This window comes from Pipra filicauda, unplaced genomic scaffold (assembly GCF_003945595.2).
Source record: "Pipra filicauda isolate LSUMZ 115617 unplaced genomic scaffold, ASM394559v2 scaffold288_size945232_pilon, whole genome shotgun sequence".
In the NCBI taxonomy this organism is placed as follows: domain Eukaryota; kingdom Metazoa; phylum Chordata; class Aves; order Passeriformes; family Pipridae; genus Pipra; species Pipra filicauda.
Window position 1 is genome coordinate 826,886 of NW_024104407.1, and position 17,820 is coordinate 844,705.

Here is a 17,820-nt window from a genome sequence, read left to right on the forward strand (position 1 = left end):
GATTGTAAAATTACTTATTTTGTGGCTAGTATTAGTAGTTTAGGTCTTGAACATAGGTATTTTTAGTCTATTCCTGTATCGGAAAAAAAAAATAGAGCATATTTTTGTTATTATGGCCCATTGACAGGTTTTTGGTAAGGAAATGTGAAAATAGAATCCCCTGGTATAGTTTTGGAGGTTCACTGTATCTATCACAAATCATATTAGGTCGTAGTGAGCAGTATCTTTGACATAGAAAATTTTAGCATCCTTCTCTTTCTAGTATTTCCCTGACTGCTGGTGCTCCTGGTGTATCTTAGATTGATGCTGAGCTCATGGGTGTATAATGCAGCTGTTGTGAGCCGGGGAGGTTGGAAATAAAATTGCTGTTCAGAATTAACTAGTGTTTCACAGGGTACCATTTTTTTATTATTTTAGTCACTGTATATGGTGGCTTCCACATGAGCTTTTTCTGACACTATAGGCGAAGAAGGTATATTTTGCATATATAGCAATGCTTGAAATTTAAGATGATAAACTGTTTTACGTCTACTTTCCTCCATCTGTTAGATCTCCCACTATATAAACAGATTCTTGAATATAAAGTTAGCTTCTGTTTCTTAGGGATATACCAATTTAAATTTTGGTATTAACTCTAACTAACATTAGTAATTATGATGCTTCATACCACATCTGAATAGAAAGAGTACTAATTACAAAGACTATGATTCTTTTTTTACTGAGCTGTAGTTTTAATTACAGTTTTGGATGATATTACTATAGGAAACTATATCTAGACTAAATTTTGTTGTCTAACCATTTGTTTAATTTTCATTTTCATGACTTGGGGATTAGAATGCAACCCATAGCTGCACAGAGAGGTCAAAATTTAGCCATGGTTAGCACAGATTAGAGTGTAGAGAATGAATACTTAAGGAATGGAAATCAACGGAGTAAACCAGATGAGGCTTGGAAAACTAAACCCAACTAAGAACTGGAGCTGTGGATGATCCTTGGATCTGTGAATAGCCTACTTCACAGACAGGTTTGATTGTATGGATCTCGGGAATTTCAAGATCCCTTGGCAGTTTGCTACAGTAGAGGTGTGAAGACTGTTAGCATCGCTGGGTTCAGGCTGTAGGGCAGGTTGCAGGGCTCAGAGGTTGTACTCAGGAGTTCCTGGGCTCCAGCTGCAGGGCCCTGTCCTTGGAACACTCAGCAGAGCTCCTGGGGTTCCCAAGGGCTCCTCATTAATTTTATTTTTTTATTTGAGGTTTTGAGGGTTTTTTTTAATCCTGGTTTGGGGTCAAATATTATTTTTCTAGGAAACATTTTTTTTTCCTCATGAAGTTTTAATATGCAATATATAACAAAGTACATTGAAACTTTAAAGAAACATTGTTTGACATGTTGCTATAGTTGTTAACATTGGTGCAGTTTTAAGGTTATTAGTGTCACACAACTCTTAGCTTTTTGATTTATGTCACCACCTGAGGCATGCTGTGATGTCCAGAGTTGCTCTACCTGCCACGTTATATTGCCTTGTGAAGTACACTGTGTCCATTCCTCTCCGTCAGCTCTGCCAACATTTTTTAGAGTAACAGCAGCATAGAAGTATAGGAGCCCTTAGCCATTTTCAGTTCTTTATGATGCTCTCTTTAGGATTTTTTTCCAAAGTTTATTGGATTTGTTTTTTGTGGAGGTTTTTTTTGTGTATAATTTACTGTTCTTCCTTCTGTTACTTTGTTTAACAGATCTTAAAAGGAGATCTAGAAATGAAAAGGCAAATGATGAGTAAGCTGAAGTTGCTCAGTCAAGATCTCCTTGTAGCTGTGAAAAATAAAGCAGTGGCTCAAAAGCTGGAGAGTCGTCTTGAAAATTTTGCCCAGCGCTGGGATAGTCTTGTGCAGAAGGTGGAGAGCAATTCTAAACAGGTTTGTCAAAACCATAGTTTTATCAGTTTTATCCTTTGACAGTCAAATACTTGAAGTAGTTTTGGTGCTGTTTGTCATCTTGTTTTAATTTTTTTCCCTGCATGATTGCTTAAGACATATTTTATTTTTAGGACAGTATAATATAAGAGCAATATAACTTTCCAGAATTTTTATTTATCTCTTTAGTTTTTAATCTGTCTTTATAGTGTTGATTACTTTCTTGGATTGTTAACCATGTTTTCAGGGATGATACAATCTGTAATGAAAATACCCTTTCCAGTTAATTTATTTTTAACCTATAATAATGCACTTTTTTAATGACTGTCTCTGTGGAATAGCACTTAGTCTGAAATTACTGTAAGAACTGTCTGCTAGTTAAAGTGAACGTTTTTCTCTTTTTCAACAGTAAAAGTTTATAATCGATTGCTGGTTTACTTCTGAATGTTATGCTGATTTACAGATTAAAAACAGAGGCCACAAAAAAGAGAAGCTTCTTGGAAAAATAAAGAAATCAATCCATACCTGTAACTAAAGTGCCAATGAAAAAATATCATTTGCTATTATTTTGACCACTGTATGTTAATTGTAATGTATTAGAGAAAGAAATTGAGGTTTTAAACCAGATAAATTCAGCACTCTGGTGTAGTACCCAAACAGATATCCAATTATTTTGCCTAGCCTTCTGTCAGCATCTTTTTCTTATTGGATTTAAACCCAAATCAGCTCACTTTTCCCATTCCATTATCTCACTAATATTGAGTTATTTTTGTGCTATCATTGTGTGACTGGTGAAATGGAAATGGACATAAAGACTTTTTAATGATAACAGAGAGCAGAATGTTACAGCCATACACCTCTGTCCTGTCCATAGAGGATGTCTCATAGTTCTGGACAGTTTGATTCAATTCCCTTGAGAATTCTGCCCTTTTTTGTCACTGTATATTAATATTTCTGGTTAATTAAATAAAAACTGCTATACTTCCTGTAGTGATCTGAATACCTCTCAATAACCTTGCTTTCAACTCATACCCTGATATTTCAGTTTGCTCTGTGATAGTTGGAAAAAATCAGTTGAAGTTGGAAGAATCAGTTTGAGAGAATAGAAGGGAGGAAAACGAGGGAAGGGCACAATTTCACTTAGTAACAGAAGTTCGTGCTACACAGCATTTATGATTGAAAATTTTATTTAATTATTGTATATTTGCTGTAGGAAACCTGTGGTTTCAATGCAGAGGAAAATCCAGAGATGCATTTTTGAATTTGGGATGGCTAGGGTCACATGATTTGAAAAAGTTAGTAAGTCACTCCAAAGTGTTCAAAAGTTGTCTAGATTGATGATCCTAAAAGCAGACACTGGTTTTGAAAATGGAACTTAGATTACGGAAAAGATGGCCTCCTTGTGAAGTGAGCAGTCCTGAGGCTGTGTATGTCATACATCTGCATGGATGGGTGATGCTTTGGATTCCCAAAACAGTGTAACTATTATCATAGCAGAACCCTTCAGCTGATAAACTTTTCCTCCAAGGAGAAGCTGCTTTTCTTGGGACAAAATTGGTATGCTGTTGAGGACATACTGCTTCATGTTCTAGAGGCATTGCAGTCAGTGCAAACCGAAGGACCAGTTTCTAAGGTGCTGTTGCACAGTTTAGCTGTACCTTCTATGAAATACTGATGGTGTACTTGTTGCCATTTAGGCAGGGCAGATAATGTTAGTGGGTTTATACATTTATTTATTACAGAGCTCATTTTCTTGCAGTTTAGGCTGCAAGAAAAAGCTTGCCTTTACAATATCTCATTATGCTCTCTAGTTGTGAACTGGAGAGGAAGAGACTTGGAAGAGAGTGACAAATAGAACATTTTTCACTAAGATCTATCAGAAAATGCACATTTTATTCATCAAGCTTAGATACTGACTTCAAAATCAACTTTACATGGTTTAGCAGTGTACTTGGCAGAGCTAGGTCAATACTTGAACTCAACGATCTTAAAGGTCTTTTCCAACTTAAATGATTCTATGATTAATAATTCTTATAGTACCTTCGCAATTATGTTTTTGTCCTTAGTTGTATCACCTCTTTCTCTTACTAAAGTGTCATTAAATGATTAACTTGTTAACAAAATAAGAAATTAAGTGGAAGAGACAACCTCAGGCTCAGTTCAAAGCTGATTCTACAACTAGACATAGGCAGTAGTTATACATCCCAAAGGAAAAGCGCAGAAAGTAGAATGTGAGTCCTCCCACATTTAGCTGAATTAATTACTGTTGAATTTAAGCATCTAATCAGAACTCATGTCTGAAGCTTCTGTTACAAGAGTGGATGGCAAGAGTGTGAGAGAGAGAGACAAATACCTCTAAAAAGCAATTTGTCCTCATCATGAAAATGTCAGCTTTCCTTCATTGACCACACAGTGGAATCAAGGACAAGGACAACTTACTTGGACTAGATGCATAGCTTCTAGAAGCTCTAAACCCAGCTTTGCTGAGTTGATTATGCTTCACTAAATTGTACTGAAAATCTTTCCAAACTAAAGAAAACACCATTCCTCATCTGAACTTCCCCACTCACATAGATAAATTTCATCAAAGAACATATGACAGCTCCAAAAGTGAGTGTAAAGGAAAATTATGAGTTTATCAGGACAGAGGGCACTTCCAAAGGCAGTAATAAATGATGGCATTAAAGGTAGGCTGCTGTATAAATGAGAAATAAAATGACATAAAACTACTGAAGTGCTATATACACATTGTACATATGTTTGCCTATAGAGGATGAAAAAGAAGATTTAAATTTGTCTACTCTGAAAGAGATGAGTTTTAACATGTTCCTAAGATGGGCTTGCTGATGTGAAACTGCAGGCAAGCATTGTAATTTGAGAGCCTTTTAATGTGCAGCCTTGTGAGTCACCTTAGCACTTTCCATATGATTTTCTAGTGGGTTAAAACCCTAGTCTGTATTGCTCCTTCTCAGAAGGGATGAAGAAACTATACTGTCATTATTTGGACCATCTTTGAATAATACATGAAACACATAACCACTTCAGTGATTAAGGAGCTGTTTCAGTTCTTTGGTTTGTTTTTTTCCCTAGGGAAGTCAGTGAAAGTTACTTCTTTTCTTTTTATTCCTCATATTTGTAAGGGTTGTCCTTTACTCACTAAAGTGCATGCACTGTTTAAATGTGAACCGGCTTCATCTTGCAGAGTAGGATTGCAATGTACATTTTAGTCTTACCCTGTCTCTAATTAGAATGATTATGAACATCAAATTCACATCTCCATTCTCCTTTTGAAGTACACAGTATTTAACCTCCACTCCTGTTGATTAAGCGTGAAAAATACTTCTTTACTGTTTTGACATGTAAATCATTACCCCCCACAGCATCGTGACTTGACTGCTCTGAGCATATGGTAATTGCATCGCAGCACAGTTCCCAATCTCCAACTGAAACTGCTACTCCTGTGTAATTGGTAGTATGCTGCAGATGATTCCTACAGTCCCCTGGCTGTGGTTTATTCTGTGTTACACCTTCTTCACTGGAAACTGTACCCTGGTATTGACTGGCAAATGAAAACATGGCAGGGTGTGACCTTGCCAGGTGTCATAAGCAGCTTATCATTGATTTTTGGATAAAACTGAGTGTAATACGAGTTTTATGAGAAGAGGAAAGAGAGACTGTATCCAAAACTTTTTGTTCTAAGGTGCAGAGTCAGGGAAAGATGACATCAGGTGCTATCCTCAAATTTCACAGAATGCTAGACATCAGAAACTTTAACTTGCTTTTCCTGCTGCACTCTAATTAATTAAAAATAAATTGAAAAGAATGCTGTATGAGGTTTCAAGAAAACTATAAGGAAATGTTTACTTAATGTTACTGTGATTTCTGTAGGAAAAAAATTAAAATCAGTACATCTTGTTGAGGGAACTAAAACAAGAGCACTAATACATAATATCGTAGTGATTAAAAAGTCAAGTGGGTGTTTTTCTCTTCCAGAGAATTTGGTAGTTCATGCATTAGCTAAATCCCTGCAGGTCACAAGCAGCTTACTTCAACTGACATAATCCAGAGATTTTAAAAAAAAAAATCTGCTCTGAATCTCAATTTTCTAGTCTTCTGAGTAGTCCATATTCTGCTCTAAAACCTAGGCAGCTGGTAATTCCTAGAGGTGGAAGCATAGCATTGAGTTAACTGCTCTAAGTAAGAAGTAGCACCACAAGTACAATGGAAGTGGACTTCCCTACTCCTCATTTCCACTGGAAGACTGGAGAAAGAACAGGAAGACTTTTGTGTAGAAGACATGTGAAGGACTCAGCAAAGTTGGCAGGAATTTGGTTTTTTTTTACTTTTTTTTTAGCTTTGCTGATGTTGCCTGCTCTGAAGAGGCTGCTTGCTATCAGTATTTCCCTTTCCTTGTCATTCTACTTTTTTTTTTTTCAATGAATGAAGGCATTGTTATGAGCTATTTACCTAGTATGCCTCTTCTCCATTGTTTATAGAAACACTACTGTCTCAATAACTAAGGTGACTCAATTTTCTTACTGAGTTTCTGATGCAAGAACTAATAGATAATTTATGTATGTGTTTATAGTTTCATGGAATTTTAGATACTGCCATTTCTGTTGTTGAATTGAGAAGTCTAATTCTCACGTATTGGCAGTAAACAAAGAAGCAGGGTTTTCTGGTGCACAAACTTTTATGCTCCTGGTATAACTTCTTCCTTTTATTTTCCATTTCACTGCCCTTAAACTGAGGTGGCCATTGGAGCTGTAACTAGAGCATTTTGACAAATGAGCCATCATCTGACAGAACTAGAAAAAGAAGTGACCTATTTCTCATGAGTTAAGGGATTTAAGAACAGCTGCCCACGTTTAAGTCACAAGTTTCTAGTTTGGTGTTATATGGAAAGATGTATAAATGGGCAGTACATGTACAACCAGTGTCTTTCAAACAAATATGAGCAAAAAATATTCCTCTTTTTTTTTTTTTTCAGTGCAGCTCAGCTATATAAAGAGGTTTTTTTCATATTACTGGGCAAAGCTAAATGCATCAGATTGATAGTGTTTACAGAGTTACATATTATATGTATTAGTATCTGGTATGACCCCCTAACATTGCTTTTAATTATGGAATAAAACTGCTGAAAATTAATTTGCCTTCTAGTGCATGTTTTCTAATTTAAGATTTCCTGACAGAAAATTAACTGCCCTTTTATGCAAGTAGGTTATGATGAATTGCATTCTATTTCAAAATTTTTATAAACCATAAGAATAGTAATTGGTATTTTAGTGCTATTATCATACCTTTATCACTTCTCAAGGAGCAAATTTTCAGAATGGGGGCAGGATAACATTTAGCAATAGTAACATTTTATATATATGCTATCATTCAATTCCATCACAAAACTGACCATTCATTTCTTCTCTTCATTCAGCACGGATAACAGGGAGACTTAATTCCGTTAGAATCCTTCCTGATTTTGATATTGACTATTGCAGGTATCTTTTTCACACGGCATGAGTTGGATAAAACAATCTGCTTTGGGTTGTGTATAATGTTTTTCTCTGAAGGTCAGCCTATGATCAGATGGGAGCAGTTCCTCATTATTTTCTATTGCTACTCCAAACAATCTTTACTGAAGGCTTTCCAACAATGTGTGACCTGTGTTTTTATACTTTTCACAGATTTCGCAGGCTGTCACTACCACTCAGACATCAGTAACACAGACAACTGTAATGGAAACTGTAACTATGGTGACCACAAGAGAACAAATCCTGGTTAAGCATGCTAAAGAGGAACTCCCACCACCTCCACCCCACAAAAAAAGACAACTCCTTGTGGATTCAGAAATTAGGAAGAGGTGAGAATCATCAAGAGACAGAGAGAGAATACTGGTAGAGTCTGGATGAAAATGCAAATACAGTCATTTGACTGCAATAGTTTGCTGTATACTTTTTTTAGCTTAAAATTATATTTCCATTCTCTCTATTAAGGTACAAATTGATTATTATAATTCTTTACTCAGTATGAGTTATGGATTATATTGTGCTTCTCTTCCAACTATTTAGCAGTACAGAATATTGACAATTACATCAATACCATTGCATAGTAATTATAGTCAGTTGAAGTCCTTATGTATGGCATCATGGGGATCCCACTTGACTATAGCCTTGAAACTTGATGGGCAAGAAGCATTCCATTAATTCTTAGCTTTTTACATTCTTTAAGAAGAATGGTTAGAATACTAATAGTGCAGATATTGTCTAGTTTCTAAAGTTCATGTATTTTTTTATGCTTGTGGGTCAGCAGCAGAAATAACAGTTCTGCAGAGGTAGTTAATATTTGGTGAAATGTGCATTACCATTATTTTTTCCTGTGTAACTCAAATACAAGTGACAAGGGATTTTCAACTGATGTTAAACATGGGTTGAAGTCATGAGAAAAAATTTTAATGTGTTTACGTAGAATTGACTCAAACAGTAAGTTTCTAAATGAGGTGCTAAGAAGGTAGACTTCAAACGTTCACTGTAATGTTTGTTTGGGAAATATTTTTTGATATCCAAATAAACATGAATTCCAAGGTAACAGATTTAAGTCCTGAAAGCGACCTGAAACTGCATTGAGTGTCTCATTTCCATAGAAAATACCTTTGTTTGTTCAATGTATTTACAAGGATAAGGTATTTTCTTGTAAAATAGTACTTAACTTATTAAGAAGAATGAAATATACCAAGAACAGGAGAAATCTTTTTTTTTTTTTTTAATTGAAGGATTATATAATTGAAAAAAATAGGTACTTGCTTACACATAAGCATCTGAAATGGGGTTTATCTCTTTGATCATTCTAAAAGTAGGGTTTCTAGTAGAGCTTCGTTATTTAAAAAGGCTGTATATGTGATGTAAGAAGAGTGATTCACCCCTCTTTGTTAAACTGGATAAGTATTACTATGGAAAGTACTTATCCCAAATAAGTAACTTCACTAGCTTAACTTGAATGACTTGAATCTATCTCCAGAGTCCTAGTTTGGAATCTGTTTTTCCCATATCCCAGATCACTATTCAATGGTAGTGAGAGTTGCATTTTGCTAATATGTTCCCAAGAACTCAAAATAATGCACAGTGATGACTATCAGCAGACTTGCAGTTCTTGAATGTTTTCAAGGAATTCTTAGATGACATTGCTGTTACTTAACAGAAATTATAAGCATTAGCCCTCCTGTTAATATTTCAGCGGTAATGTGCAAAGATCTGAACCAGGATCGAGACCCTGTTGGCTTTTATGCAAGAGTAAACCTTTATTATAGCATGATCCCTACCATGAAAATATTGATGTTCTTTATTTTGAAATTGAAAAGTTAAGAATGAAAATTTTCCTGCAGTTTTGAAGTATTTCAATAATTGTTATTTTAAAACATTTAACTTTTTCTTTTTCCAAACGGAATGTTCTTGGAATGATCTTACTTGATAAGGAAGTAAAAAAGACTACTGTTATAAAGGAAAGCATTATCTTAGTTAAAACTAGATGAAGTAGAATGATTTCTTTAAGCCTATATTATTCAATTCTGTGAGAAAATTTTTGCTATATGTAGATTATTATGAAACCAATTTGCAGTAGAAATTCCTTTCTCAGCTCAAGTATATGTAATGTTAGCATACGTTTTCCTTCTTGATCATTTTCTTTTGATTTACCTTAATACTGAAAATAAAATAAGCATGATACAGAAGACTACAGACTTCATAATCTTCATGCAAACAAACTACCAGGGGGCAAAAAGTAGCTGGATTATGGGAATTGTTTATGTTCTGAAATCCCCTTTTTTATATAAACTGAGAATTATAAATTCTTCAAGCTGTTGTCTGTTTAAAGCACTGCAAATAGCAATGTTATATGTAAATTTGATTGATCCTTGTACAGAAAATAGGACATATTATCAAATTTGAGACTGTGATTGTATGTAGATATATTATTGGCAGATCTTCTACCAAATTTAAAGAGTTGGGTTTTTTTACCATGCATACTAGGTTTTGACGGATTTTGATTTATTTTAATGATATCTAAGAGATAGACATTCACCATGTAATTTCTGTTTAATTTTTGTATAAGAGCCAAGATGGAAAAATCTTTAGTTCTCAGTCTTTGTCTAGGATGACTTTAGATAATTGAGTAAGTTGTGGTTTCTTTTATATATTTAAAATCAGAGTCCTTTTCATTGCTGCACAGGTTAGATTTTTATTTTAATCTGACAGGAAAGAAATCTGAATTGTAGAATGAAGAAGGGATTTAACTGTTTGATACACTTTAATATGGTCTTACTATCGTTTCTTGTGCAGAAGTTACTGGATTTAACAATGCAATTATACCAGCACATGAGAACTAGTTCAATGTGACTGTTATACCTCTGAGTAGACCTACATTATGGTAATGTGCAAAGTAAGCAATGTTACAGATGTCCACAGCTGGGCAGCAGGTTGAATGATGGTTATGTTATCTGAAGGCAGGATTTCATTTTTTGGCATTTCTGACTGAACAGACCAAAAAGGAAAAAACAACAACTTATGGACCTTTCTTCTCTAGAAAGTCCAATTTAAATTACAGCTTAAAATAACAATTTTTGTTACGGTTTTTAATTAATATGTAAAAATGCAGTCTTGAAATCGAATACGTTTTACAGTATGGTGTTGTCTTTCTCAAAGACAAGAAAAAGTAAATCAATACTAAGTATAAAGATAATCATGGGAGAAGAAAACTCATCTTAAAATTTGGGTGCTCAGCTAAAATATCTATGCTCGTTGGTGACTAGACACCTTTTCGATCACTACTTTTTTTGCTTGGAGAATCTCATGGTTGTATTCCCAAACAGCCAGTCATTTGTTTTGTTAGTCCGTTGTTGGTCACAAGATCTTTCAAGGGTGTTTGTATTTATTTAGTTGTAGCTTCACCCAAGGGCAAGCAAAGCCCATAGTACTGCATACCTTTTGATTTTTTAAATAAAAAAGAGGATGGAGTTTCTCAACCTACCTCTCCTACATTGTTCTATACTGTGTGTGTGTGTTTACATTCAAAATTTTCCCTGAGCACTTAATGACTAATACTTGATGTTTATGTACTCTTTAGCTTTTGTTTGACAAAAAAAAAAAAACCCTAGCAATTATCAAAGGCTTGTCAGAGGCTTCTGAAGGTGAATAAACAGATTGTGTTGGCTGCTTTCTGCTGTCACACTACAACACCCTTTATGGTGTTTTTGGGCCTGGGAGGGAAAGACACATTGGGGCTTTTTTGAGATAGTCAATAATGCTTCAGGTTTCGTCAGCTTCTTTCATCTTTCCTCAAGCTTTAGTCAGCATTGTTGCTGTAAAAGAGTATGCCTGAAATAAATGCGTCATCAATTGCCACATGTTTTGAAAGATTTGTACTCTAGATTTTCTTCTCTGTGAAATACATATTTTGGAAATTCTAGAAACCTCTTCAAGGAGGAAGAAAGAGTAGTTTGGCCACTCTGTGAATATTGAGTTAATGTAAGAATATGGTCTCCAACTTCCAAGCTGAGGAGAAAAAAATGAATGGCTAAGATTGAAGCATCAAACTTTCTAGAAAACTTTTTACTTTTATATTTGCAAGTACTTTGGCAGGATTGAAAGTATGAGAATCTCCATTTATACTGAAGAAATTGAGGAGAAGCAATTTGACTTGTAGACCAATAGCATACATGGGACCGAATGTCACATTTCCATTGCTCCAATTCACTGTGACATGAATGCATGGGAAAGTAGCTGTTGATTTTTCTTGCCTCCTAAAACAACTTTTTGCCATAAGTGGTGGAGAGCATAGATAAGAAGCAGATTACATTTTTTTAACTCTGCCTCTGCCCTCCCCAAAAAATCTAAAACTACCTCAAAAGTAGTGCTTCAAAATGTCATAGTAATTCAGGCACATGCTAAGTTCTGTTACTAGGCAAAGAAAAGCTCCTTTTCCCAAAAGAATCAATTTGAAACTGAGACAGATAAAATACTTGGAGCTGTATATTAAAATCTTGAAAGTATGTATTAGGCATTAAGACTAGAGATAAATGTAACACACTGAAGTTATAGAATGAAGAAAGAATGTAAATAGGAGAAAGGATTGCAAGGTGTAACATTCATTTTCATGGTATTTACATATTTTGGGAAAAAACAGGTTAGTTGTGTATCGTAGCAAAATCTGGAAATTGTTCATGTTAAGTTTTTAAACAGCAAACATGTTAGAGATGCTTAACATTTAATTTAAGCATATTTGTACTATTAATGTGCTTGAATAATGTCCAAAGATACTTTTCTTAGCCATTTAGTAAATAACTTTGTACATGCTTCCTAATGTTTCCAAGGAAAGTCTATTTGTTATAATATTATTATGGGTATAATGTTAATCTGAAGATTTGAAAGAGACGATACCCTTTGAAGAGGAAGGCATCTTAAAATAAGATAGTTGCTCCATCTAGTGGTTTTTTTATTTAACAAGTGTTAAAACAATTTTTTGAAAAGACAAAAGCCTTCATTTCTTTACAAATTATTATATTTGAGATTATAGGATATTTTCATTTCTTAGAAAAGTTTGGATTTCTGTAGAAAAATGTATCACAGGAAAAATTATGATGACATAAATATTTTCATTTGGAGTGTAAGAAGTATGGGTATGTTGAGGTCTGTAACATGGACACTTTATAACCTCTTATTGCTCATTAGTTTTAACCCTTTATCCTGTTTGTGAGGTGAGAAATAGCATAGTGATAAATACACTGAGAATTTGTATTCTTCACTTTTAGCATCTGAAATTACCTGTTATATTATAGGAGTGATACCAGCGGGCTCTCACTGGAAGCCATGGACTTAAAACTACTTTCCACCTCTAGCCACTGGCTGTTTGCTGCAGGCAAATGGTTTTAATGAACACACTCTAAAACAACTTCTAGATTTTCATTTGCCTTGGCTGAAAGTGACTTGCTTACATATCATGTATCTATCAGATTTTCTGCAAAGCATTCCTTGTTACAGTTTAGGAATTACTGCTCTGGCTGGGGAAGGTACAGTACCCCAGTGGCAAGATGGATGGTCGGCTAAAGAAGGAAAACTATGAGACTAATAAGATGGTACTATTGAAGTTTCTGTTGGAGATATACACTTGGGATCAATCTAGTATTTCCTTTCATGCCTTGGTGTGCATTGCAGAAATGTGCTGGTCATAATGCTGATGAGGCTAAACTGAATAGTATCACAACTGTAAAAGGAGTTTAAGAGTATCATTCCAAAAGGAAATAAAATTATTTGACAACTGAACTAAATAAAGTTGAAAGGTAAAAATATTTGTTAGGATTAATCAGCTGTTGAATTAGGAGATAAGAACAAGTCTGTTTATCAGCTAATGGTTCATCAGCTACAAATACAGAGGAGGAAGACAGACAGTAGGGACTTAGTTTATCTCAGAGCAATTCTGCCAATGGGCATCGTATACTGCAGAGTTGTTCTTTGATATGTTCTAGGCAGTGAGGAGCTACAAGCTGAGAAAGACCTCTGGTGAGCTGGGCATTTCAGTCCAGACATGGAAATGAAATAATTCAGTAATGTGGTGCTTGGATGAAAGTTGTATCGTTCCCTGCCAGCTCAATATGTAGGCAAATGGTCTTATGTCTGTCCAAGATACACAGTGGTGACAGGCCCAGTGTGATTTTGTTTGGGGAGGGAACTGAAAAAACAAATGAGTGAAGGAAATTGTGCCTGTTGAAAGAATAAAGTACTGAAACCACTGTAGCTGTAAAATAGTAGCAGTTTCAAGTCGAAAATTCATTCAGTTTAGAGATAAGATTATACACCATGGTGGCCACATGACAGCAAGATACTTCATGCCTTGTGTTCCTATGTGAACTTGTTCAACATTGAATTTGTTTGTGTAAGTATACATCATCATCTTACTGTGGCAGTATATAAGAAAAGGCAGAAATATAAATTTAAAATATACAATTGTCTTTCTCTAGATGATGGTGGCTGTAAGAACCACAATAGGCCTTTATAAGGTATATTGCAGAAACTGAAGGTTTAGAGTCAGTTGACCCTTTAAGTGTTAATAAAAAAATACATTTTTTTTATTGTGAAATATAAACAAAATAACTCTTGTTGTTACTTGGTGATTTCCAGAAGTTATTTGATTAGATAGGGAACTTCTGTTAGGACTAGAGTGTCATACTCTGCTGGGTATTTGAGTTGGAGTTTCCTGCACAGAAAGAGAAAAACGTGACACAACTAAGTTGTGAAATGCCTCAAAGGTGAGGTTTATAATGTGTTTAATACAGAAAAGGAAAGCTGCCAGAACAAGGAATTAATTTTGAACAAATACATGGTGATCTCAGTAAGAGTTTGGAATGGGAATCTGAAGTGGACATATGGCTTAGGATGATCCAGAAAATCAATTTGTTGGGGATTTCCATGAAAATTTGAACAGTGTGGACTAAAAATGTGAACATGCTTTTTCAAACATGCTCTGGAGTAAAAAGAGACTCTATTTGGACTCAGCTGACATGTACTGGCCTGTAAAGAGAGGGCAGTGGGACCGGTAAAAGGTAGTATCTCTCTGGTGGAGCAGACATAGAAAAGACTAATAAGAAAACATCTTCCAAATCTATCTTCCATAGATTTATTTTTACAAATTCTACATGCGTTAAACTTTGTTGGATCCGAAAGGTAATCTTGCATTTTTTTTATGTCAAAAGTATTGTTGTACTTAGGAGATTTAAATATTCTATTGATTCTTTTATACCAATCTAGAGCTAATATAATTTGTAATTGCAGCTGTCCTCAGAAATGAAATATGCAATTACTATAGTGGAATGTTTGAATACCATGTTCTACCTGTATTTCCTCCTTTTATACAAGCTGAACATGAGAGAATTTTTTTTTCCCCCAAGGTAATTGAAAAGCATCTTTATCTTAAGGATATTTATGTACTGCAAAATGCTACTTAGAAGACTTTTATGTATTTTAATTCTTTTCTGTCCCCTCTTTTTTGCCCTTTTATTTGAGCTGTAGGCTTTGTTTGTGGAGTGATATTTATCTCCAGAAGAAACTCCAAGTGACAGAGCCATCCGTTATGTGAGATCAGCTCTGTCATATCAGAGAATCATATCACATTATTGAATGCTTTGGGTTGGAAGGGGCATTAAAGATCTGTGTCTAATACTTATCACCATCTGATGGCTCAGTGGGCCATGAGATGTGTTCCTGATTATTTTGTTGTACTGTCAAAACTGTCCCAAATGCTCCCATTTCTCTTCCAAGGAAGGTGTTGCAGAGACAAGAGCTAAGTCCTTTTATTTAAGAAATGATCACTGGTAAATATTTTGCTCTGCCAGTTTCCATCCTATACTGGGGTAATACCAGGCTAATTTCCAGGGATATGGTCTCACCAGTCCTACTTACCTGCAGTTTCAGAATGGAGCAAATACTAGAAGTCATGCAATTTTACCTGTAATCAAGGGAGTTTCATACTGAGGGACTGAAAAACTTGTCTTCATTGTTATCAGACTTCTAGGGTTTTGTGATCCTCAAATATGCAGTTATAATTTACATAACATTATGTTTCAAGAATTACAGTTGATTTAATGATCAGAAATAGAGCTGAGGTAGGAAGCCCTTAACTGGGAGCGTAGTTTGAGTTCAGGAATTAGAATCTGTTACCAACACAGAGATTCCTTGAACCATCTGGGAATTTTGTCTCCTGCCTCTGAACTTGTAGTACTTTATAAAAATGAAGATTTCTGCACCTTCCATTACTTCACAGTCACATTTTTTCTCCTTTGATAAGCGTTCAAATAGTATTATCAGGAATTGTTTTATCAAAATTATTCCTAGGAGTTTATAATTTGAATATAGGATGTTGGACTGGGATTAAGACAGTGTGTGATTCTTCTTTCTTTTGCTTTCATTATTTATGAATAAAAAAATCACAGTGCAGAAGGAAAAAAGGAAGACATAAATATTAGATAAAGCATGGAACTGTTTCTCATATTCAGTTTTCATTTCAGTATATGTAGAATTCTGTATCACCTGATTTTACCTTACATCCTTACATTTTAGATCTTGTATAAATGGAGTATATTTTTATAAAATAAAAGGGTATAATTGTTCAAGTTACTGTTGTTAGTAGTTTTTCAATTGTATGCAAATGATACAACCTATAGTCACAAAGCAAGCTAAAGATACAGCTAGGATTTTTTTCCCCCCAGGTCTTTCTGTTCCATTGCATTCTCTATGTTGCCGCAGAAGGAAAATCAGCTGCAGATATAAATATTAAAACATATAGTTCAATAAAGAAATGCAATCAAGCAGACAGTGTGGCACAACTGAGAAAAAGTATTGTCTGAAGCTTCTTGTTTTAAAAACTACAGTAGATACTGAATCACCATTTGAATTTTGTATACATCAGTAATTTAAATATCTGCATTTTGACACATTATCTTGTTAACAAAAATTAAGATCAGTTTTAAAGGCGTTGATGAAAGAATCTAGACTGTATTAAAGAGGACTGTAGAGTAAAAACTAGTTATAAAGTATGTGCAGAGAATTGGGGATCTTAATTTCAATTTCTAAAGCTTTAACTGTAGGAAAATTATACTTTACTGTTTATTAGTGATTACATTCTACAACAAATTTGATTTAACCAGAAGAGAGTCCTTTCTTATAGTCAAATATTCTGCTTGAATATCCTTCATAATATCCTCAGCACAAGCTGGGACAGAAATCTCACAGGTTTGAAGGCTGCATTTAGTCAGCCAGATAGGCCTTACATCCTCAGCTAAGCCGACAGGACTTGTGGTACTCTGAGAGACATTTGTTTCATGTCTTCTAAAAACATCAGCTTGAAAAATTAGAATCCTTATTGTGAAAATTACTGTTTGGCTGTCAGATCAGGGTCTTAAAAATGAAAAAGTATTGCTGTGCTCCTAAATTTTAGACTGAATAGTTTCATGAACTGTCTAATGACATATGGGGGTTTAAAACTGTCTTTCGCTGAGAGAAATTGCTGCTTATTCATTTGTTTAAACAATGGGTTAAACATGTTTACTGTGAAATCCTGTTTTCGGAAACTTTGTGGAAATTAAATATCGCCTTGCACTTTTCTGTCTTGTAGGTTTGACTCTGACACAACAGAGCTCCACAGCTGGATGACCCGCTCCGAAGCCGTGCTTCAGAGTCCCGAGTTTGCAATCTTTCGAAAAGAAGGCAATCTCTCAGATCTCAGAGAACGAGTCAATGTAGGAGAAAGTGCTTGTATATACGTCTGTTAGTCTGTATTAGCTTGTCAAAGGGCTTTCAAAGTCCAAGTTTAAGTGGGTTCAAATGTAGACTGGCAAGCATTGATTGTCCAAGATAAATTTAGAACTGCTCACTATTTCTGTGAATTTCAAGTTTTGGCACCAGAATTGCTACATAGGCTGTGTGAATACATAGATTATTTTTGTTGTTGTTCATACATATTCATATTTAATTAAGGTATTCTAGATTTATGAAAGTCTTAGGTAAAGTTAAATCAAAGCCTATATATCATTTCTTAAATATGCATCATCACTCTATACTAAGAACTTAATTAGACGTTACATATGCATAAATTGAAGAAGGTGAAAAGTGTCACTTTAGTGTATGCTAAAGAAAATCTTTATCTATTCTGTTTTACAGTGCTGTAAAATATCTATGAAAATCACCAGCCTTCACAGGGGTTTTTTTGTTTTGGTTTGGTTTTGGTTTTTTTTTACTCTATTGTAGTAACATGCCTGAATCAAAAACTGTTCTTGTCTATTTCTGCCAGAATTAATTGTTCTACGCTGCTTAAGGAGTAGCTGTGCTTGTGTATATGTGTTAAAGTCTGAATGACTGGATTTAGCCCTTGAAAA

General features: G+C 34.8%; 1 protein-coding gene across 2 annotated transcripts in view; it reads left to right on the forward strand.

Annotated features, from left to right (window-relative positions):
* The window catches only part of LOC113988582 (dystrophin-like), a 463,871-nt gene that overhangs the window by 364,727 nt on the left and 81,324 nt on the right, over positions 1-17,820 (forward strand). For both annotated transcript variants that reach the window (XM_039382875.1, XM_039382874.1), the window contains exons 15-17: positions 1,734-1,913; positions 7,592-7,767; positions 17,061-17,184. In XM_039382875.1, the coding sequence (XP_039238809.1) occupies positions 1,734-1,913; positions 7,592-7,767; positions 17,061-17,184 (480 nt within the window). The remainder of the gene's footprint in view (positions 1-1,733; positions 1,914-7,591; positions 7,768-17,060; positions 17,185-17,820) is intronic.